General features: G+C 33.0%; 1 protein-coding gene across 1 annotated transcript in view; it reads right to left on the bottom strand.

Moving 5' to 3' along the window:
• Positions 1 to 26,360, bottom strand: part of LOC113396081 (homeobox protein prospero) — a 94,935-nt gene that overhangs the window by 9,121 nt on the left and 59,454 nt on the right. The window contains exons 4-5 of the mRNA XM_026633863.2: positions 12,112 to 14,647; positions 11,268 to 11,422 (exon numbers count right to left, since the gene is read on the bottom strand). Coding sequence (XP_026489648.2) covers positions 11,268 to 11,422; positions 12,112 to 14,571 — 2,615 coding nt within the window. The 5' untranslated portion in view covers positions 14,572 to 14,647. The remainder of the gene's footprint in view (positions 1 to 11,267; positions 11,423 to 12,111; positions 14,648 to 26,360) is intronic.

The raw sequence follows: 26,360 nt of genomic DNA, 5'->3' as shown, positions 1-26,360 counted from the left end.
AGGATATTTTCTTTTCCGAACCGGTGGTAGTGTTTAATTTGACAATCAATGAGTAAGTGTAATGCTTCTATATTGAATAAAGAAATTTTAATAATTAAGAACAATTATCACATCTTGCGTCCGCTCTAATATTGTCATAACTCTACATATCCCTAAGTAAGCCCAAGACGTTTCTCCGAGGGGTCTGACTTATTGTTCATTTTTTTTTCCATCCTTTCATTGTTGACTCGCTCAGTGCGAATGTTGAAGCTCTTTATACTAAACTCGATTTCTTAGTTCAGCTATAACGGATTTCGTTTAGATTTTTCAAACTAACTTGTTATTTTAACAATACTCGGCTTCCAAGCGAGATGTAACGATGGAACATATTTGTAATCTGGATGGGTAAACTAACCAGGTATTTAGAATTTGTTTGAAATCGTAGTGAACTTAACGTAGAACTGGTCAGAGCAATTGATAATGATCACGTATAAGTTTCATAAGTGATCACTTGTTGTACATCATTTTCATTGTTGACATATTACACACATTATCGTGTACATTATATATTTTACTGGTTCTTCATACGCAAATAAACATTGAATTTTTGTATCAGTCTTGAATAAAGATATATTTTTTTGAATACATAAGTACCCATGTCAAAGATTGCAATCATAATTTATTTAACTAGCTATATTTATTATCAAATAGCTATAAACCTTATTAAATGTAACATTATTGTTTTTAGATACTGTTTATTTTATATTTCATGTAAAAATAATATCGATATCTCAATGAGACAACGGCATCGCATCGACAATCGACATGAGATCGGCAATCACGAGTCACGACACAGATTGGCAGATGTGCGCTTGCGATCCTATTCATTACGACACGCCGGCAATATTGTTACGGATAATAATACATTTGCGGAATAGTCAAAGAAGTATTTATTTATATAAATTAATATTTAAGATAAGCAACAATCTTACCTACTGAGATATCCATCCTCTCTTAAGGAGATATTGAGGTGAGATGCTTATATTCATATATGATGATAGATGTGGGAATCTTTTTTCTCTACGTTATATAACCCTTCACCGCCACGTATAAAAATAATTATTAACACAAATTAAGCATATGTAATTCATTGTGGCTCGGATTTTAACTCTAGACGATTACATTACGATGAACGCACATCTACTGGGCTATGTCAACTCTGCATTGGTTTCTGAATATATGTATGTGGATAATATCAATAAAACTTTAGCAAATATTATGTACCAATAAATGTATTTGATTCAAGCAAGTACCACCATAACTAAACGTTTTGTTGGATATGGGTCAGATTGATGTATTGTCGTTTTAGTTATTTCTTATTTTATGTCCAAGTCAATGCGGGCGAATTGAATGTTAAGATTTGCTTCTCTGATATAAAATTCAAACACAAAATATTATAGACAGCGAATAACAGTTATATAACAAATACAATTATGTAATTTTCTACATATTGAACATATTATTAGAATAGAATATTATGTAATCAAAAACTTGTAGTTATAAAGTTTGTTGTTAAAATGGAAACGAAATCAAAACTATACTAAACTTTAAAGAAGAACAAATACATAAGACTTTGTGTTATGATACGTTAAATTAAAAAAAATGTTAAGTATGTACTCAAAATTTGGATTGTCTTACTAGTTACTATAAATTAATAACTAATGTATGATTAATTAATACGCAACAAGAGAGAACCATCTCGGTATCGTTAGTCCCTTGTATCTTATTTACTTAAACTCGAATATTTAAATTTTATATAAAAAAAAATCAATCATATACAATCAAACGAATATTAGTTATGAGAACATTTTGAATTATATAAATGTCATATTTATCAAAATTGTTGCCAGTTTTCTTATTTCATTCACGTCTGCAATGCGGGCTCACTGTGCGTGCTTGATAACTGGGGTAAGAACTTCTGAGATAGGTACTAATTATGGTTTTTTTTTTTATACCGGATTTTTGTTCAAAGTCTAAATGTAAATGTTTATTGAATTTTATTATCCATATTAATTGTCATTTTTTATCATTTAAATAGAATATACTCAGTGACAGTTATGAAAGTAAAGTAATAAAAACGGTGGCATCTTTTGTCTTAGCTGTCATTAACAGTGTACTGCTTCCAATTTTAATAAGGAAGTTATACACAGTTTATAAATACCTACATTTTGCAAATTAACATTCGTTTAAAAATATATAATAGGTCTGTAGCTATTAATTGATACAGCGGCGTTGCTTAATGTCATCAATGCGCTATGCTACCCTTCAAAACTCAATAATAGACGCGCTTAAAAACTATACATATACAGAGAGTTTAAACTAAAGGGGTGCGTAACATTTGGTTCGGAACTGAAAAATAGTTTCCAGACATTTCCCGGTGACTTCACCAAACACTCATTTCGATCGTTGCCAAATACAATGGTTATTAAAACCTGATGCTCGGCTCATGATATGGGGAGGTATTACGTTATGTACTACATGCGCAGCTATGTACGGTGTCTGTGAGAGTGGACGCCGTCCAGCTTTCCTAGAGCACGGCAGAATGAGCCGATGCGGCAGAGTAAGAAAACTTTTAGACAAAATTTTTTTTTTTTTTTTTTTAATATTTTTATTTTACTTTTTTTTAATAAATCTTCGTTTAGATTCGATAGACGTTTTAAAAGCTAAATAAGTCATTATTAAAAAATATATCAAACAACAACAAACAATGTTAGTATGAAGAATAGCGTGCGGGAAAAAAAATCGTAATTCGTTAAGCGAAAGTTCAGTAATATCTGATTGAAGAAGTTGATATCGAGGCGCATTTAAAATTGTACAAAGTTTTGAGGAACGCGCCGCCTCTGTATTTTTGTTCTCTGTGTAAAAGTCGCACGGCGCTGTGCACACATGTACACGGCGCACACATAGGCGCCAGTAAAAGCGAGTAAACTAATACCGGGCCGGATTAATGCTTCAGTTAGTGAAAAAACTTTTTTTCAGACTGCGCCGTCCGACACAGGGCCGCACTCAGACAAAGTTCAAAGGAAAATTATTAAGTCATGCGATATTACGTAATATGAAACATTATATTAAAAGAATTCGCTCGCACATAAAAGGTAGGGTATGTTAGCTTAAATTTTCACTGTCATTATGAAAATTTTGATGTTAAAAACATGTTTTACATTAAATATATCACATACTGATATATTTACTGTATGAGAAAATATGTGTTAATTCATTTAATACGATAATAGAATATTGGTTTTTCAAGCGACATCTCCCACCACGCTGTAAGTGTACTACGAATTAACGTATACACACGAATCCTTCAAGAAAGTACTACGAAAATAATAATTTGATATATTGCTTCAAATAAGAATATTTTGTTATTCCAGTTACCGTAATAAAAGCGTACGATAGCATTTCGTAAGTAGTATACGACATGCGGGCTGTAGACAATAATCTATGCCTCTATACTAAAACGGCAACTTTCTCGCAAATAACTCGCTTATCTTATAACGGAAAATCCTATAACCGTACAATCCCTACGCTTATTGCGTCATCATTATATATCTATTGTTTAGAAATACTAAAAATAAAGTATGAGCATATAAAACAATTACAAATATATCTATAGAAACGACATCTCAATAGAGCGTTGACGTTATGTAACTATAATGTTAAAGACAAATTATTGAATTGACCTTGAAAATTCAAGAGTTATTTGCATGTCATGTTAAAATATGTATTAGAAAAGCGTAATAGAGTTTGTGTACTGCATTGTTTAAATAAGTAGACACTAAAAACTTTTTTTTTTACAGTTATTATATTGTTCGTTCTTTCATCATACTAGCTTAGTTAATCATACTAGATTATATAAAAGTCCGCCTAGAAGCGAGTGCGGACCTGGCTAATGACTCCCTCCTCGCTGACCTGCCTCTGTCTTGTACCCCACGCTTCAAAAGTTCAGCTCATTTGAGTGCTTGCGGAGATTTTATTACCCCAACTATACTCGGTATTAAAATTTCGAAAAAAAAAGGGTTGAGCAGACGCGCGTTTAAGGGCCGCATTAAGCTGACCGTTCGCGGTTACTTGATTTCAGGATTAGTTCGCTAATTACTGTTTTGAGACAGTTTCAAAAACCAGTTCTGGACGTTCTTTTATTTTCAGTCGTCCATGGTTCGTTTGAGTGCAGTCTACTAAAATCGAATATTATGCGAGACACATGGTTCATTCCTAAAGAATTATTTATGAAACACTCCAGTACAAATATAACAGATTCAATAAAAACAAGCTTACACAAACATTGAAATTGAATATTGAAAATAAATACAGATAAAAAAACCTAATAATTTTAAAGGTAATGGAGTTCCGTAATGTACCTACAATACTGGCCGTTGATAAAAAATACAGAAAAAAAAAGTTGATCATTTCAATAAATACGAAGCCAGATGCGCGCGTACGTCATATAGATTTGTTTTATCGTGACGAATAGTAATCCGAGAATATGTTTTAATATGAAGGGTGTTGATCACGTGTCTAACAATAATTACTTTAGTGTTGCCAGGCGTCATTACGTCAAACCGCCTGCTTGCCATCGCATTTTCAGTTTTACTCAAGTTATTTCCCTAGGGTTTTTGTCATTGCCATTTATTACTAAGATTTCCGTGGCACGAGTTTTCACTTGAACTTATAATAAGTATTTTAATGTATTCACTGATGATCATTTCATTCCAACATAATGACTCGTTTCGTAAAAAGATTGTATTAACAGAAAAAAAATTGCGATGTTTTCAAAGCGAATACGTACATAAATTCGCTTCTCTGAAATAATAATTATGTTCCATATTATTATAATATGCTCGATTTAAATATTCAAGTAAATCAAACAACAGTGTTTTTATACGTTGTTATCTAAAATGTTTTGTCCTTGTCGTATCCTTCTGTCTTCGCTGACCACTATCGTTAACAGCGGAAGTCGAGCAGCGCTGGCGCAGCCTTATCTCCCTCGGGAATGAAGTCAACGCGACCAATCAGCTGAGATCTCTAACACTTGGACATTCTTATATCAATCGTTTGTTCTACCAAGTATCGGCGGGTCAAGTTTAGTTGGACGTCCGCGAAGACAACTTGTTATATACCTACAGTTCACAGTATAAATGTTTTACAGTTATAATTGAATGTTTTTACGTCTTTGTTGTAATTGGAACGTGTTACTGAACTCCCTAAGGATAAGTTTATTATATTTCCTATCAGTTTAACATAGTTTTGTTTCTAAAATAAGCCATATTTATAAAATAATTGGCCTCTTATCAACACACCATTAGTGAATAAGTATACATTATTAGAAAGACATTTTTTATCACGATAGTCGTAAGATATCGCACTGATAGAAACTAGTAAAGGCGCGGCATAGGCCTTATACACATGGGAAATTATCCAAGTGCCACTAAACGACAAGTTTCTGACCCCGCCCTAAGATGTAATTAATTAAGTAACAAATTCTTTAATACGACAAGGTAAAAGTATAAAAGTGGCACATTTATATGAATATACGTATCATATTAAGCTCGCTTAACATTTCATTTAAAATATTGTCATTAACAAAAGAGGTTCGTTACGACTTTATCACTGGCCAGCTATCTCGGTAAAAAAAGAAAATAAAAGTCGCGTGACATTCAAGTTCCCGCCCAAAACTCGTGTGTCGTGTCATTAGAAGCGTATTAAGGTTTTTAAGGCAGAGACTAATGAAAGAACACCGCACCCGCTCCTTCGAGACCGCGTCAAGGCGCGCCTTACGATTGAACATATTTTAGTATGTTACTACTTTTAAAATGCCATCAATTATAAAAATAATATTTTTTTAATTTACATACCAACACTTTTTAGTCAACAGCTTTGCAATGTAAAGTCGATGCAAAGATAGTGAATTTATGGAAGAAAATGTAATGATAAATAATGTTATATGATTATTAGGTATATTAAGTTTGAATTCGTAATTAAATCGAAAAAAATAATAAAATAAATAATTAATAACGATTAAGTATGACACAGATAGTAAAATTAGTTCGATGAATTGAGGGTTTGGTGTGTGGGGAGATTTAATTAAAAATCGAAAGCCCCACCGAAGACAAGATAAGGTCGGTCGGAAGAAACCACTATTTTTCTAATTACGCTTTCATTAGTTGATGGATGCCTTACTCATGCTTTGCTTATGGCTTTATGTTGTTAGTTTACGCCTTGCTTTTGGCATTATGTACTTTAAATTGACCTCGAATTTTCTTGTTTTTTTTTTTTTTTTTTTTTTCAAAATATATAAAAATAATGCTCCTACCTAAATTTAAGATTCCTACATGTTCTGTTGTACTTGTAATTTTAACGTATCTCTGCCAAAGCAAGCAATGAACATTGAACCCCCAAGCGTTTCGTACCGTATGAGATAAGTGAAAATATTTTTTGTTCCTCAAAATAGACTGTGCATTTTCATATTTTTGTATAAAAAATAAAGTAGGCCACTAGATAACCGGCGCATCAGGCCCCTCACATCGCGCATTTCTTGATTACCGCGATAAGTACCCCGCCTTGCGTGTTTTAATTATATTATTAACGACATGGCCGGCGAAAGGCTAATATTTCATAATGGCTAGTGTATGCAATGATATGTAAATATTCAGCCTCGCCCCGTTACAATTAGGAGCTTCGTTGCGTGCGTGCTAACCTTAACTTTCGGAGCTAAAGACATGTTACGCAGAATTTAAAAGCGAAGCGTGACATTCTTTAGCTGGTTACGTTCCGAATGGAATCCTTCATTGCCGCCGTACGTCCAATGTTTTTTATTTACGAAGTCGTTCTTTTATAAGACGTGAGAGCTCGAGTGACGAGTAATTAGCAGCTTTTTAGAAGAAAAACTACTCATAAGCTTCCTCGAAAGGGTCGTATTAATTACTGGAGGTGCTCGTATGAGCGTGGCGCGATATAAATGGCCGGCCACTTGGCGCCCTAGCCTCCGCAGGCCTTATTAAAATGTTAACACGTAAATTAGACTCCACGGTTGCAGCGTATTAGCCAACCAATTAAATTTTAGAAGCAGCGCATACAATGCAAGGTGACTTCACATCTACGTTCGAGGCATAACAGAAGTCGCGAACCCTATGCTTAGATCCGCAATATTTTCTTTACACTTGGATAACGTTTTGAGTGCTTCAATATTAAATTGCGCACTTAAGTTTTTAATTACAAAAAAATTAAATATTGAACTAAATATGTACGAAGCGAGTTAGCACGGTAAGTTAAAAAGGCATATCAAAATTGCGACGTAAGGTTGGCAACATTTCCGTTTCCGACCGTGAGAGTCCTTGCATATGAGAGATTTTATTCTCAGTTGAATTAATTAAAATATTCACATTTGATATAAGTAATTCTAATTAGTGGTGAACTTATTACTTTGTGCGATTTCGTGTTCGGTTGAATGAATCACGATTTAAGCTAGGTCTGATTGCGACGTTTATTATTATGGTTTAAATGAAATGCGGGCTCTAAAAATGTAATTAAGTCGCATAATGGGAGATTTTGCTTTAATGCAGGACATCAGTGAGAGGTGTTACGAGGCGCGACAGGTCGCTTGTGTGTGACGCGTTAAAAGGTTTGAGGCTCGGTTAGTCTAAGTGCAGACCCTCGTGCTACTAGTTGGATGTGTGTAAAGATTAATTGGAGTGTTGCCTATTCTAACAATTTACGCCTTCTCTGACGGGCCGGCCGCAGACCACTTCTGCGCAACTTAATTAAGCGAAATAACTTAAACGAGTCACCGTTGCTAATTAGAGCTATCGTCGTCGGCTAATTCTACGAGTGACTCTTTGTTTGCAAGCCTGCGTTTCTTTGAGTTGCGCGCCAAAGAATTTGTCTTTGCATCGACTTTGACTGAAGGATGTTTGTTTTGCCTCGAGTCTGTAAAGATTCTAGAGCTAATTTTGAGAAATACGCAAACTTTGAAGACAAAAAAGTTGTCGCGGTGTTTTTTTTGATTGCGTAAACTGTCCACAAAATATACCACGTCCTAAAATACTTACTTATATTTGTGTCAGACATAACGTTGTGTTTTTAAAATATTAAAAGAGATGTTTAGAAGTTTCGTTTACAATTCTTACTCGTGGTTTGTTTGCCACTTAAAAGACTAGAGAAATCGGCTTAAGGCGCTTACACGCGCGACAAAGCGACTAAAAGACAAGGAGCTCTCGCCGGTAGAGCACTTCAAGCGAGTACGTCAACAAGTGGCCAGTTGTGCAGCCTCCTTTCCTCCTTGAATATCAGTGTATGCCCTTACGGCGTTTTTAAGATTTTTGCGAGAATACCACAACATTTATCAAACAGAACTTCGAGTCTTTTTTGTTTTTTTTATGCTTTAAAAGCGATGTTAGCGTATCCGACTACTATTTCATTGAAATACCTACATTTTTCTTTGTTCTTTAACTTCATTCATCAGCTCTCTTAGTTATCGTTGCACTAAAAATCATTAAGATTTAAATACGTTTTTATTACGGTTCGCTCATTAGCGTGATCTTAGATATTGTTACTTAATCAGCTAGCTATAAACATATAACAAAAAAATAATTCTCTACTTGATAATTTTTTTTTAATTGTTCTATTTTAATGATTTCTGATTCGTATTGACTTGTATTTTTAATTAGTATTATTAATGGTATGAACATTTGTTATTGTTTTTAATAATTAAATGCGATAACAATTCACAATTATTTTCAACAATCGTCCACGACATTTTTAAGTAATGTTATATTTGTTTACCTAAGATAAAAACAAAATAATTTGTTAGCACAACGATGTTGAATTTAGTCATTTTTATCAAGCAACGCATTTTGCTCGTAACGATTTGATTGCAAAGATTTACATTAAATAGACATGTATTAGAGTGACATTAGGGACAGTGTACACAATCGAAGACTATAAATTTAAAACGCCATCAATTCGCCGTCTTGGACACCTTGGTTTGTAATTGCCTTCCGTGTACTGACCCTCACCCTTTCAGTTTTCCTTTCAGATGTTTATCGCAAGGAAATGGTCGTTTTCCGTCCACAATGCAACCATTAAGGGACAATACAAATGGGGCTAGTTGTGTTTCAAATGTTTTAATATTTCTTTCAGTATTTTAAAAGACTCACTTTATTTTTTATCTTTAGTTTGGCTAAGGATTAAGCAAACAACTTTTAAGCTGTATAAGATATTTCATTATGTTCAAATAAAATAAAAAAAACGTTGAAAATCAACATTTCTGATTGAAATATTTAAAAAAAAGAAGAATATATTTATTGTGCATGTGTATCAATGCAATAACACGTTATTAAAAATAATAGAACATAAACATGTTTTGAAACGTCTTAGATAAAATTAATTAACGCTAAGTTTTCTCGCGGTTACTATGAAATATTATACATATGCTTTATCTTAGAATACCAGGAAAACTAACGTCCGCCATAATCAATAATTCCGTGAATTACACACAACGATATTATGTATGCAAGTGTGAATAATCTTATCAAGGCTTTTACGAAGTTCTGGTATTATCTACTTAGATAATGATAATACTAGCTTGAGATATAAAAGCTGTTATATGAACAATATATCAAACTCGATTGAGGGACATTTATCGACGCGTGCGACCTTATTTCTTTAAATACGTATATTTTTATAATATAGGTACTTTCAAGTTACTTTCATATAAATAAGATTACATGCTTTAAATAGTGTCAATAAAATAGGTAAAATATGCACTTTAATAACTAAACAGCATTAGTATCTCTCGTGGTAGTTTTGCGTAGTGAAAATTGTTGCAGGCTTGCAAGGTTAAAAATAAATAACGTCGATCTTCACGTATTTACAGAAACAACGTATAAAGTGATTATAAAGTATACCAAAACAAAGAATGTTAATAATATACTTTTAAAGTAAATACAGAAATAATTAATGTTATTTATTTAAGTATATAGTGTTGCAATTATAGAGCAGAGCAGAACTGATTTAATGTCGGTTAAATTGCAAATATAAGAAAATAAAACTTCGTAAGAATTCAAACATTGTTTAAATACAGACTTAAAGAAAAAAGCTATACGTTTCGAGTTATTAATTATCGTGTTAAATTGTGTAACTTTTTTTATATTGATTGTGTTCGTAGACTTTGTTTCTCTTTAGATAGTTCAGATAACATCGAGTGTTTCGGCATAGGGTTAGAGATATGCAAAGAAGGGGAAGTATGCGTTATCATAAGCACGGGCCATGGCAGGTGTCCCTTATCAATGGGTTGATAACGCGAAAATTAGTCGAGTATAAATCAATACCGGGCCATTACTACGTTACGATGACAATTTTATTTCATTTGTTTTACTTCTAAGAATTTTACATATTTTTTTTTTGTTTTCTTTATTTACCGAATAGTAAGAATTTAAAAATATAAAGTAAATTAAGTAAAGTAATGATTATGAAACGCATGTCTGCCTCATGTCGCCTCCGTATTAAATTAAAGGCTAAAAATCGTCTAGCACCAGAGGGGACACAAATTATATACAATTTCATCATTGTTTATTCCTTTAAATCAACTTGTAGGTGAGTTTCACAAATATAGATAATCGTTAATAAAAACTATTATCACATTTATTTTATTTTATTAACTTTGATTCGAATAAATTCATTTATTAATAACTGTTAATGTGATAAAACTTGTTCATTTATTCATGTTATATTTAATGTATAATAATTAATTTTGTATTGTATGTTGGAATCTCAATCTCTGCGTTTAATATAATTATCGCTTTCGTAACCAATAGAACAGGGAGTGACCCTATCTAAACATTTCTTAATTAGGAAATAGTGAAATCAAAAGCCCTTCTAATGTAATTCGTACGGTAATCGAATAGTGAATAGTTTATGAACAAAATATTTCTAAGATTTATTTGTGTATATTTTCGAAAATTTACTTTTATATATATTTTTAAATTAACTATATCAGTTTATATAATTATTTTTATAAATTGTTTGTCGTTTTTTAAACCTAATCTGATAAATCCCAGAAAACGATATAAAACCTTAAATCCAAAATAAGATTAAAGTAAGTGGATATTTTATAAGTGGCTTAAGATATTTATACCATTACTTAAAGTATTACTTATTCACTTTACGCTTAGTATTAAGGCCTTAGAATTAAATCTTTTTAAAAATATATAAATAAATTGTTCACATACCTGAAGTTTGAGAACCATTTCACGAGCTGAGCCGTGTTATTCTTGTTAAACTTGATATCTGGGAAGTACATCTTGAGGACTGCGGAGCTCGGGTAGCGCACCCAGAAGAACATCAGCTTGGCTTTGCGGAGATGCATCGGCGTCAAAGTTGAAGAGTACACCGGAGTTAAGGATCAAATTGGCAAAATGTGACACAACAAATCATTATAATGTAATAATTTCTTGGGTAGGTTTTTTTTTAAAATTTTCATTAATAATTTTTGATCCAAGGAATCAGGATTGAGGAAAAAGGTTGCGTAAATCTGATTATATCCCAGTATTACGTAGACCGATTGAAGCACCACAAGTTCTTAATCCATTTGCATCTAATCTTATAACAAACCTTAGCAGATATCTATAGTGGCGTCTGTATATTATATTGGAATACGTACACCATATGTATATTTTTTATATATAACGCGATTATTTTTTTGCCGTTAATCTACTCTTTTATACCAGGCATAGAGTTCAATCTTGCAGATCTAAGTCTATGATAACGAGTTAGCGTACTCTGCAAGTCGATGTTTAATTAAGTTTACGGTTATTTCCTTCATGTATAGCTGAACGATAGAAAAATACAGTAAAGCGTAGAAACCACAACACTTGTGAGGCTTCAAGAATCGTATAATGTCTACTACTGGGAGGAAGTAGGTGGCATTCGTAAGGTTAAACAATACACTAACAGAAATAAGATATCTGTGGGCGATTACGACTGTCGCGACGAGAACTTAATAGCTGGAATTTTTAAAGCGAATTTGTACTTAGAATTATTTAGTTTTTTTTTTATTCTATTTGAAAAGGATATAGTAGGCTGAACTCCGTCGTAAGGCAAGTCGGTTGAGTTGCAGTCTGAGTGCGGGTCCTGCGCATCCATGTGATGCGGATGGTGAGGCGCGGCAGCATGATGCGGTACGTGCGGGTGGTGAGGGCGCAGGTAGTCCGGGGACAGCGTTGCCAGGACGCGATGGTGTACAGAGTGGACCATCGAGTTTGGCAGTGGTGGCGAATCCCTCTCTGGCGCTGGAGGTGATCGTGCCAAGCCACCGCCCGCCCCGAAAAACGGCGAATACGGCGAAAATACTTGACTTTCATGTAGCGATGGATTCGGTATCGCAACTGATGTTGGCAAATTTCCCGTTAGGAATGGTCGCGGTGACGGTGATTCCGGAAACTTGCTCTCCGGCGACTGTCCAACTCCTTCACCCAGGATCCTGCTTACAGTTCGTGGAGTGATGCGCGTGTCAGTCACCTTATGTCTCTTTTTCTTTGGAGTGACCACAAGGCTCAAAGGCTCTGATGGGTCAGGGTTTTGCTCCCGATCGAATTGTCCATTCATCGGGACGAAGTGAGGCTGGAGAGGTTTCTGCGGTGCCTGGAAAATGCCTGTAGGAATCCGCATGTGAGCACCGTGACCAGGTCCACCCGCCTCGGCGTGCAGCGGAAACGCTACACCGCCTGGAGCACGGGGGCCATTCATATGGTTCATAAACATCGGGTTATTTGTTATAAAAGGAACGCCGTTTGGCGCGCCAGGGTGATGGACGGGTGGGTTACCTGACATTTGTCCAGACGGTCTCTCAGGCATCTTCGGTGTGGGTGACTTGTCAATCAATCGAGTAGCTCTTATTAAGTCCTTGTTCAGTTGTTCGGCTGCGGCCGCTGCTGCTTCGGACTGCTTACCCATTATTCGCCGTTGATGTACAAAACGTGTCACTATCGAATCTATGAGGCTTGTTAACGAAGCTGTGATTTCACTTTTAAGAACTTCTGCCAAGCCCTCTAGATCTGCACCAGATACTGGTCCAACGGATCCTGAGTTGCTACGTAATGCATCCAGACGTTCTGCTAGTTCGGATGATAAAGGAGGCTTAGGAGTCTGACCCATTTGTCTATGCTGAGGTGAGTGTTGATTTGACTGTGGTCTTTGTTGTTGATTATTTTGTTGATGTTCACTAGCCTCTTTCATTCGCGCTTCTTGTTCTAAAAACAATTTTTGACTAACGTTAAGATACATAGCAGCTGCGTTGTTAAGATGTTGATGAGTATGCGGTGGATGCATATGGTCTCCGGGAGGCAGATGTGGCATTAGAGGTAAGGTCCCATTGAATCCAGGTGGAAGGTGACCATGAGCTACAGAGTGAGCTTGAATCTTTGCAGTCATCATTTTGGTCATAACTTGTGAGAGCATATTCGGCGCTGCACTATTGGGTATCGGTGGGGGCACTTCTTTGACAGGTGAAGGAGGTTCCGATTTAGGCATAGGATCATCGTTTTGTTCTACATCACTAGAAGCACCATCGTTATCAATCGTCTCAGACTCTTGGCCCATTCTATTGCACAACTGCAAATATTTTTCTTGCATTTCTGCTAACTGCTCTTGCATAGTTCTTAACTGAGATTTTAACGCATTCTTTTCTACAATCTTTTGATGAATAGGTGGTCGCTCACTATCGTCCTCTGAATCGTCCGACACTGTTTGTGCACTACTGCCATGACTGGTACCATAGCGCTCTGCTGCACCATCATGTTGCTGCGGATGATATAATTTTCGTTTTTTACAGCCATTCACTTGTGGTTGTTGTGGCGCAGGGCTAGCACGCATTGTCGACACAATATTTTCTACACGAGCACGTTTCACATCAAGGGGTCGTGGTGAAGAGCGTTGAGCATCACTGTCACGATCCTCGGGTTCTGATTTGGGTGCGAGTAGTGGTTCTGATGATTGTTGAGTCGGGGGTGGTGAAGTTCTTGAGTCACCGGCACTGTCTAACGTCAACAAGGCATCGTCAAGGTCCGGTCGAGAATCCCTCGAAATGGGCCGTTCTGGAGACCGTTTCTCTTGTTTTGGTTCGTCATTATTATTATTTGCAAGTACGTTGTTATTGTCCGGGGAGAGTCGCATCAGCTCTTTTTTTCGGCTTTGGAGGATGTCGCGAAGAACACGGTCTCGAAGCATATCTCCACTCGTAGCTTCATCGCCGGCATCCTCTTGCCTAGGCGCACGGCCTAACAATTCATTTAACATTTCGGCCGGCGCGTAGCAAGGACCGAAAAGGCCGAAGTGCTGGCGACCCTCAAAGATGGCGCCGTAAAGTCCGCCACTCATGTGTGCGGCGCGCGCGGGCGCGAGTCCGTTCGTCGCGAGAGTTGAATAAGAATTGCGCGGCTCACCGGCGTCCACGCGCTGTCTGACGCGTTTCTGTTTCTTCAGTAGTTTATCCGAGTAGGGCGCGTGTGAGTCGGCCTCCTCCTCCGATGACATCATAGGCGAGGCGGGCCCCAATTGGCCGGACGGGCGGCGGGCTGGGCCCCACCGCGCTACTCGAGCCGCATCGCCCGCTCTGCAACAAGGAGGGGAGCGCGATCAGCACACCTGCTCGTGCGACGTGCGGCGCGCGTCCTATCGCGCTGCCTTGCAATGTCTCAGAGCCCTTAGCTCGATTTAATGCTTTCCTATTCATAAGTATAGTATGTTATAAAATTTTAAATTTATTATAAATAAACATTTTAAAAAAAGTAGCTACTTTCCAAAATTTGTAAATAAAACTTTTCCAAGAAGTCAATATTTCGCATACCTAAATATCACCCATCGTAATTACTAGTCCACTAAACACTCAAACATTATACAAAATTAGTAGGTAGGTAGGATATGAGGATAATTTGCCTATTTCCGTGTTTGAATAGAGATAGTTATCAAGAAATCGATAGCAAATTACCTAGGTGTTACCGACAGTAACCGATACGCGTACAGATTAAAGAGAGTAGGTCGAAATGATACCTTACGACTCTAGAAACACACACGTCTTTGACATCATACTAGAATAAAACTCAAAAAAGACATCTCGCAGGCGCTCTATTGTTTTATTGCGCAGTGTATGTTCATACATAGCTTGTATTTAATAATCTTTATGTAAGTATGTCAGAGCAGAATAGGTATTTGAAAGGTAGTTACGGTAACAGCATGTGAAAATACGTGCTGCGAACATAACAAAAGGCCGAGCGTATGTATCAACCGCATTAATTTCTTTTGGAGCGTGACTTCGTATTCATGGAGGACAATGAATCTAAAAATGTCAGAAATAATTCTGTGAGACATGCGGTGTTATCACACGACTCCATTAAAACACGACACGATATCATTACAAGTGAATTATACTTCGTCGGGTCAAACATATGTATATTATATTTTTTTATTATATTAATCACAGTATATAGGCCAGTCGTTTGTTTCCAATAAGAATAAATATTATGAAGTTCTCATTGGTTGCAAATTCTTATTATAGTATTAACGTACTTCTTCAAAATACCTAAAGGTTGCCATTGTCTAAATCGTATTTCATATACATATACAAATACAACATGTATTTGATTACAATATGATTATGTTTACCTTATTCCGTAAAAATTTACAGAATCTTATAAGAATTATTCAGAGTAATTAATTTATGCACTTTTTTTTATATAGATTGTAAGTGTTTGTTGCTGCCTATTATAATACGATTTTATACATATATTTTTTTCGTGTACTACATGTTGATTATAAGAAAATATATAATATAATTTAAACTACTATAAATATGTATTGGTTAGTAGATTTAAAGAATTCCATTAAAATACATATGAGTATTTATATAATATATATATTACAGACATATAAAGAGGTTATATACCAATGAAGTTAATAATATATTGGGAAACTTAAATAAGTATCTGATGGTGTCTGAACTTAGAACGAATTCATTCATTGGATTGGATTGGATTAGCAAAATAAAATCAAGCAACGACTTAATATCTTGAAACGGAGTAGGTATATTAGAAAAATCTATTAGTAGTGATCTCGTGGTCTTCGTTAAATAACGGCAAAATAGAGAAAGTAATTAAGACTTATTAAGACTTAATATAAGTTAAACGTTCTATTTTTAATTTAAAATTATATATATATATTGTAATGAATCTCGTTTGTCGTTGTATTGGAGACGGACACATCTCGCGTCTCTAGCAACATCCGGCTATTGCGCACAATGAGATGCTATCAATAGCGGATGACTTCCGATGCTGTGACCACCAGCTTGCGACGGTCACGGTACATGCGGACGTTATTGGACAGCGTTGACTTCATACATAAGTTTATATAGATGTTTCATCGTTAACTGCGCACAAGAAACATAATAAAATTATATTTAAAAATAGAATCACACCATTAAATAGATTAAAAAATATTTGTTTATATTTTATTTTCTTTTCGATTTTTAAATAAAACCCGTATGACAGGCAACGTGTTCTCTTATTAATTTTACTTACGATTTTATACTTATACGTGATATTTTTTTCTCTGCATTCCTATATAATATCTGTTACTCATAAATAAAACAGGGACATTACACTATAGTCAAGGTACAACCCTCGTTTATTATTAAAAAAAAGTCAGGTATCGTAATTCCATCGTGTTGCTCGAAACAATTCCGATAATTACCGCGTCATGAATAAGCAATGCACTGTCAAACTATGACCAGGGTATCCAGTGCCTTTTATACCCAGCGACTATTTAATTTATTTGAAATTAAAAATTATTGCTTTAGTCCTATATTACGAAGTATTGCAACGACCGTGAGTACGAAGTCCTTATTGAAAATAGGTAAGAAGTCAGAAATATCTTAGAATTATTATTTTTGTTTTATTTTTATTATCTTTAAATTATAATAAGTAGTTATATCAAACATCTATTTGTATTCGTTTTTTTTTTTTAAGATTAATTTTAAATAAATCATTTTGACAAAATGAATGTTGCAACGACGTTTCATGTCTATTGCTGAGATGATATGAAATGTTTAGATTATTTTTCATAATGTACGAGTAATAATTTATTTTTTATAACATTAATCGTAAGATATAAACGGACCCCATAAGCTGTGTAGGCATGTGCTCCCGACACGACCTGTTGATTTTCCATATCGCACGTTTAGGGGTGTACAATTCTATCAAAGGTTTGATAAAAAAAAAACAGTATAAAATATTAATCGTAAAAAAAAAATTAGCTACTAAATAAAAAGTTAAATGTACATTTATTCTAAATTTAAAAAAAAGACGATGAAACTACTAAAACTATACTAGATAATAAATGCTTTGTATCAAACGTCATAATTGTAAATACTATGTACAGTGTAAAGTTTTACTATAAAGTAAATATATTTTCATATATAATAAATATTGAAGAAATTTCATCCCTTATTACTACCCCTGTTTAATTTGCCGTGACCCGACGACGTCTAATTTTTACGGAAACGTTGCTTTTCCGCTAACACACGATTCCCATGGATTGAAATATGATAAAATAAAAAAAAACTACGACCAACTTAATAAGTAATTATCGTTGCCAATGCCGTTATGTATCCAGGTAACTTTTATCCACAGAATGGAATTATCATTTTGACATATTCTCTATATACTAAATGACAATCGTATTCTTTTTTTTAAATTGTAACTGACGATTTAAATTTTCTGCTTAATTAAAAAGGCGGGAAGATTTGCCATCTCATATTTTAGTTTTAAAATTCAATGGGCAGTTAATAATACCTACCGAATACCTGTTTTTTTTTTAATACAGTAATTTATATTTAAGATAGTCAAAAAATGATTATTAAATTTTATTATAAATATATGATGTACAATACTTAAACAAATTTAAGTATATCGATATTGAGCAGAGATCAGATCGAGTTTATAATAATTTTTTTTTGAATATATTTCATCTATCTCGAATGAACGAACCTTTTTTTATTGGATACTATAAACAGACTAGCTACTACATATTCAATAAATGTAGTTGTAACTGACTAAATATTAATTTATTTGAATACTTACCTTGTGAATTTTTATCCAATATAAAACTTCCAATAATTCTAAAAGTAAATTTATCCTTATGTAATGAGATCATTCGAATATTTGTTTAATTAACGTCTTATCAAATAACGTCTAAAACTTAATATGGACGTTAAAAATATAATCACCTTAATTTGTCAAAATTATGTATGAATTATGAGAATTATGTTTGTATGTATATAAAAATTTTTGGGAATAATGTATTTGTGCCTCTTTATAATTATGTCATAAAAAAAGCACTGGGTAAAGTCTGAATAATTTCGGAGAATTAGTAGCAGATGACATTCATCAGATCAGGCATCCTTGTTATGATATAAATCAAATCAAAATATACTTTATTCAAGTAGGCTTTTACAAGCACTTTTGAATCTTTATTTAACAAACTATTTAAAGTAAAGCTACCTACTAAGTATACTGAATAATATTGTAAAAATAAATAATTAAATGATTAGGCTCATGATTTTTTCATTTCAGTAACATAACCTATTCAATAGGATGAAAAATCTTATGGAAACTTTGAATTATTTTTATCGTAATAGCTACATAGCTACATAAATTTTATTTTTATTCAAATAAATGTAAATTGTTTCGAGATAACGTAAAAAATAAAAATTTTTTGAATGGAATATAAAAGTATTTACGAATTACGTACAATATATATATTTTTTTAAAACTTTTAATTATTAGAGTTACAAATATCTTTCACACATATAAAAAAAAAATAATGATGTCCAGTGTCATGTCATTGAACTCGTTACGTCCTAATCGAGCTATTAAAATAATAAGACTACGATACTATCGGGTGGCATATGGCGATATGTACCCTCGTGGAAGTGTCCAGGAATGCGTGGGAATGCTTTCCACCCTCGCAATTACCTTTGCATTTGTTTATTGTTCTTTACTGGTGACTTATGGTCAGTTGGACCATATGGTGTAGGGGTCCATAAGACAATGATCGCAGGTGTTTGATATTTATTTGCAGTTTGAAAATGTGCGTGTAAGGGGTTACAATATCTAACGTTAATTTGATGACTTATATACAGATAAATATTTTCTATTAATACAATTAATTTTAGACATACGTATACATATAAGCAAGTAGTTCCATTTTATGTGATATATTAAAACTATATAGTGCTTTTCAGTACGACGTTTCCTTAATACGTAAATTATTGATAATTATTACTAATTAACGCGATAATTGTTCAAGATTGACTAAACCTTGTATACAGACTTCATATTTAAATGACATATGTATAGTACAGAAAAAAAAACTAACTGAAGAAAGATGTGACAAAAATCAAACGATTTAAAAAAATGGCTCTTACATATTTGAAATTTATATTTCGTTATCATAAGAGCGTTTTATATCTGTGGTAACATGACAGATTATGTAATTTACATTGTTATAACAATGAAATACTTATATTTAAGTAAAAATATCTTTATAATTAATAATTATTTATTATTATTAAAGTTAGTAATTATTTATCGGACAATAAACATATTTTAAAACATTTTCCGACAAAACCGGTTTAGTGGTTTGATTGTGGTGATTGAGTCAAATATTCATCAAATGAATATAGGTATATACATATGTATATATAGCATAAATTAAATTACCTTAATATAGTCTTATCGGTTACAAATAACAATTTTATGCCTAAAAGTTATGTAATTAGATATAAAAAAAAATCAATGACAAAACAGTTTAGTTTCTATCTGTTTGTCAACTGATGTTCTCTTTTTTTAAATTCTTTATCTATTGAAGAGTTATAATCCTAGCAATAAAAAAAATGCAAATAGTTTCGTATATTATGTTCTGAAATAAACGTATTAATAATATTATGAACGAATTTCGACAACTGAATGAACTGGTATAAGGTAACATAGTAACATGGCTATATTCATGTCTTTTTTTACGATTGCGGATAAATGGGCCTAATCTGACGGTAAGTGGTCACCACCATCCATTGACGCTGTCAGAAATACATAACCATTTTCATCGCCAATGCGCCATCAATCTTGGGAACAAAGTTCTTTGTGCCTGTAGTTACCTAGGCTCACACCCTTCAAACCGGAACACAATAATACCTATGATTGCTGTTTGGCGGTAGCATATATGATGAGGGAGTGGTTCCTACCTACCTAGGGCTTCAAAAGGACTACCACCAAGTAAACTATTTTTATAATTGTATTTTAAATAGAGTTTAAATAAATATAAATAGAGAAAGGATTCCATTATATTTTATGTAATCTACATTGTCTATGTACGAAGCGTTTATTATGAGTAAGGAAAAACTCCGCGGAATTGAAATAGCTTTTGGTCATTAAAGGTTCTAGATAGAAAGATAAGTAATATGCATGTGTATCGTGTACCTAATGGTTGCTTCGTCGCGTGATGACGGTTATTTTAAGGTGATTCTAAAATATTTTAACGTATTTTTTTTAAACGTATCCTTTATGATTCATTTGTTTTATTTAAATACAAATAGTTGGACAAGGCGGCGGAAATCTATCAATAACTTTTCGTTCAATATACATTCATTTACGTCTTTTGAAACGTCTTTATGAAATAGTTTCTTCACTTTCTATTTTAGGACTGGATTACATAACAAGAATTACTGTATTCAAGTCTCCAAAAACTAAAGGTACCGCTAGTTCGGAATGTAGAATCTAAAAAGAATCGACAGGAAACTCAGCGATGTTTCTTTCAATTAAATAACACAGATATTAATATATTGCAGTTTCCAATATAACAGTATTGCAGTTTCCAATTTTGTTCTAATTTAGAATAGGAAGGCCTGTAGACTGACAAAAAGAGCGTCTGGTATATGGTATGTGCTGTAAGAAGCTTAAACTTATAATAGAATGACCACTTCCTGAATTTCTGACTATACAACATATACAATGCATTTTTATTGATTGTAAGTTAATCTCGAGAAAATACTGAACGTATCGGTATGGCCATAGCCCAGCGTTTTTTCTTTGTAATCAAACCAAAGCAAACCTTTCAAACTCAATTGTATAGTAAGGTAAACGTAATAATTTATAAAAATGCTCATTGTTTCTGTAAATATTTAGATATTATTAAAAAGAATATTCTATAGTGTCCAGTAAAGGGTGAAGCGGCAATCAGTATGCATAAGTTATGATTCGGATGGCGTGTCTACGCCATTACGGCCTTCTATGAAAAAGGACATTTCCCTTATCGGCGGGTATCACGAGAATAAAAACTGCGATAAGATCGAAGCGTGCGGCGACTTTAATCGATATCGATAAATGCAATTGTCTAGTGCCACAATATTTCTTTATCGATAATTGTGCTTAATTTTCTTTTCTATGATAATTTATTTATATTTAAATTTAAATAAAATAAATAATGTAGAAATAAATTCTAGATTATTTATTTTACCCTTTTTTATTCAAAATAATTACATAAATTACTTACATATTTTAGATAATATTAGTTTTGTTGAAACTGAAAATTATATTTACGTATACATTTAAGAGCGAAATAACGTTTAAATATAAAGTTATTGTATATTTATTAAAATATCATATTTATCACTTTCAATACAATAAATTAAGAAAAAATATTTCGAAGAATTCCAAAGACATATACGATACGACTTTTTAGAAAGACAAAGAGATCATGCGTCAAAATTGACGTTGACGCTTTTGGCGGCAAAGCTATAGTCGATAAAACAGGCATTTTTTTAATCTATCGACACTCGCCCACCCTCGCGTGGTGAATGGGAAGACAGGCACTTATTAGTCGTCATTATCTACACCAGTATCGCTGTGACATATGGCCAATATTGGTCGAGCATATCTGCGCTGTCATGCGAGTACCATGCCACCTAGAAAAACCTTAATTAGTCTTTGTTTGTTAAACATGCAACATTTTAAATACATGTAAAAATACTAAATTTTATTATACGCTAGGGACTTATCTTTCGCTATAAATGTATCTTCAAACTATTTTACAAACGTGGTCAAATTATGAAAATATTTTTTGTCTCTTTTTATTTTGAATAATCATTTATTTAAATCGCTGTGACGTACACGTGAATTATATTTATACAGGATTTATACAGGTGTCTACAATTCAAAGTCAAAATGTAATATAAACATCCAACATCGAATACACAGATAATTAAATATATTTTTTGTCTAATCATTCTTATTAGAATCGAAGAATTTTTTTTTTTTTACATATATCCGGAGTTATGAGTTTGATATGAAAAGTTTGAAATAAAAAATAGGCAATACTTTAAAAATAATAAAGGTAAATAAGATAAAATGTTGAATTAAAAAAAAAAACCGTAGTTATTTTATTTTTTGTCCAATATCAAAGCAATCGTATTATTTACTTCGTTCATTTCGTAAGTCTGCTCGCCTGTAAAGCAAAGAGTCGAACTAAGAATGTACAAAAGCAGATAATTATGGCCTCATATTATTTAGTATAAGAGAAAGAATATTTAAGCATCTTTTTGGATATTGTTTGCGTTCCACAAGAGGTTCTTTGGTGAAAATTATTTTTGTTTGTAACAAAGAGTTAAAGAGCTATGAAATAATTACTGAGATAAAAAACGAATACTTGTGTCGGAATCGTTGGATGTGTTTGTGGTTTTTGTACGATTACGTTATATTTACGTTGATAATTTTATTACATCCAATACGTGATTTAATTGAAAAGTATGCTTAATAAATGTTTTCTGAGATAATAAAACTGGATTCGAGATCTTTCATGGTAACTTCACATCTAATTCAATACTGTACGGATTCGATACATAGGGAATATTTTGATTTTGATTTGAATTTTTTTCTAAATCTTTGTTTTGTTTTGGTAAAATTACTGTAGTAGCTCGATGTTCATACTCGGAAGCATAAATATATAAGTACTATATGTTTAAGCCGACTCCATAACAAATCTCATCATATAAGTTTATATATATTTTAATTTGTAATATATGTATGGTTAAATCAAACTTGTAACCTCATTTTAATTATTAGCTGTAAATAAATACAATTTGATTATTGAATATAGGTAAGTATATCTATGATTAATACTACAAAATCTTCGAATTGATTTAGAAGTATATACAAAAAGAAGTAGGTTATTTAGCAAATTACATAGCTGTCATATACCTACTTCTGTTATATACTCTTATACGCGCAGTATATACAGGCCGTGCTATGATTAATATTTTATCAACTTTATAAATTATCACACTACATAGAGACATAGTGCTATTAAATTACATTTGAAAAAATGAAAAATAGTTTATTCTTTATCAAGTTGTACATAGCAAATAAAGGTTGGGACCCTCTAGTGAGTATAATATAATACTCGTGACAGAAGGGAAAGGTTTGAAATGTTATATTGGCAGTCGGACTGGCAGATGGACCACCAGGTGATAAGTGGTCACCACTGCTCATAGATTGGTACTGTAAGAAATATTAACAGTTCCGCATATCAACAATGCTCCGCCAACCTTGGAAACTAAGATGTTATATCTCTCGAGCCTGTAGTACACAGGCTCATTCATCCTTCAAACCGGAACACAATAATACTAATTATTGCTCTTTGGCGGTACAACATATGACACGGTACAGCCCAGACGAGCTTGCACGAAGCCCTACCACCAAGAAATTAATTGATCATTACAATCACTGAATTACATGCGACTCTTAAAGAAATATTTGTAAAGTTTCAAACAGATACGACAGCTTAAAGTGGATATCTATATCCTGGGCAAACAAAGCGAACCTAGAAAGCGTCAAAGATTGCTGGCATTTTGTTAACATATATGAAAAAGAATCTCCCGAATACAAGCAAGTGTTCTAGAAAATGCTTATATAAATAAAGTTAGTATTAATTATACACAATAGGTACGCCGAATGAGTAATATGGACAATGTTGCAAAACGTTGGTCTTTATCGCTCGCGCCGGCCTGTCCCGAACAGAAAACTGATAATTGTATCACATTACAATTTGATACCGTCTAAGTTATGAGTTAAGAACGTTTTTTTTTAAATCGAAACTCATATAAAATATCACTGTATTTTCTTTCAGTTTAGTTAAACATTGTAATCTCACTTCCTGTTATGATTTATTTAACATTCGAAAGAAGAAGACAGCCTTATTCTGTTAACCCGCTTATATGTAAAACAGTCAGTAAATAAATATATACATGGAAAAAGTTAAAAAAGCGTCGAGTTAATGCTTTTTGACTTGGAGACATATATAATTGTATTTAACTAACATGACTGTATTTTTAGAAGTTGAAAAAGAGTAACTACTGAGTTTCTTGCCGGTTCTTCTCGGTAGAACTTAAATAGTTTGTTAAATGACGATTCAAAAGTGCTTGTAAAAGTCTACTTGAATAAAGTATATTTTGATTTGATATAAAACGCGTTTATCTCATTAAAGCTACATTGAACTAAATCAAAAAAGGTACGCGAATAGTCCTAAAATAAACAAAATGATTAATGTATGTATTTAACTTAATAGGAAATAAATAAGATACATAGCTTAAATATTTCGAATAATTTCAGATAATTTCGCATCCTAATAGAATAATAATAAAAATTATTCAGATTACGTTTTTAAATAACAGTTAGTTCTAATGAGGGATTTTCCAAAAGGCAAAAGTCCAAGATAAATATGTATTAATTAGCGTCTTAATTAATATTTCTATAGATGTTTAAGAATTTGCGGTTATTTGCGGTTAACCGCCTGTGGTATGGACAATGGCTTCATAACTGAGCTCACATCTGGTTGGTTTCTTATCAAAAACAGAAACAACAGTTATGTTTTGAAGGAAAATATTGCTTTATCTCAATAATGTTATATGTATTTCCGTCCTTAAGTTTTTATGTTCATTAGAGCGTGCTTTTATAGTTAAACTTAAAGATTTTTTTGTTTCCTGCAGATACTGGTACGAGTAATGTTAATTTTTTTTGTGATGGCGGCGTGCGGTCTGTTCGTTTAATTCTCGATAATTATTCGTAGAGTCATTGATGATTTTCGACGTATTTATGGGGTGACCTTATCGCGTAACGATAACGACATTTTGTTTTCTAAATTGCTCATTAGCACGCTTAAAACGATATCAATTAAAATGGGTATTAAAATTTTATACATTATATTTTAAAAGTTTACGTACAATATTATTGCTTGGAAGAAAATTAGAGGCGAAGTAGCCAGAGGTTAAAACATTTTCTACTAAAGATTGTGGGTTCAAACCCAGCAAGCATCACTGACATTTCCTCCGTAGTGGGTACTTTTCTTGTAGATATTACATGGTTATTTTTTTATTCCGAATCAGTCGTAGCTCTTAATATCTACGTATATAAATCATCAAAATGAAGATTCACATACGTGAGTAAAGTTTATTTCGATTTGATTCTTTTATAATCTATATTTGATTATTTTATGATTCTAATAATAATTAATAAGGGATATTGATTTGTTATTATTGATTTAATTAAATTTTCATAATTATAATTTGAAAATATAGAGATGTATCCGTAGATTAGTATCGCATTGCACTTTAAGAAACAATTAGAACAGTTTATAATGTCCTAGTCTAAAACTATAATAGAAAATGATAAACGGTCCCGGCTCAATTGGTTGAATAGAGACATCCTCGCTACGGAGACGCACCGTCAAAACATCTCATTGGCCCGATGCACTGTACTTAGTTCCTTCCACAGACTATCATCAAATTATCTCTTCCTCCCAAACATCAACTAAGGGACTGGTCACAGATTAAAATAAAAAAAACTTTTTTTTTTATTGGATATCGAATTTAGGTTTAGATGTTCCAACTATAAAAATATGTCATTGTAAATTTTCTGTTAGTGATTCCCTTCAACAATATAGCAAATGCTTGTTAATAATCCATTCTTATCGGCGTGTATGTCATCACTTCCCCCGATATAAAGTGTGTATTGAATTAACAAACGAAAATGAAATATCATATTACTTTTATTTTTCGACTTGTGATAAAATTGGTGTTGTATTTTTCCACGAAATTTTACACAGATTGTTTGTAATTATCGATAACATTCAGTAACACTTTTTATTGTATGCAATATAAATATTAATACTTATTTATGATTTTATTATTATGAAGTCTTCAAGCCTGTTATGTGGCAAACATT

The sequence above is a fragment of the Vanessa tameamea genome, chromosome 19 (assembly GCF_037043105.1).
Source record: "Vanessa tameamea isolate UH-Manoa-2023 chromosome 19, ilVanTame1 primary haplotype, whole genome shotgun sequence".
Taxonomy (NCBI): domain Eukaryota; kingdom Metazoa; phylum Arthropoda; class Insecta; order Lepidoptera; family Nymphalidae; genus Vanessa; species Vanessa tameamea.
The sequence above is the reverse complement of the archived record's forward strand: the minus strand, read 5'-3'. Positions and strand labels throughout refer to the sequence as shown.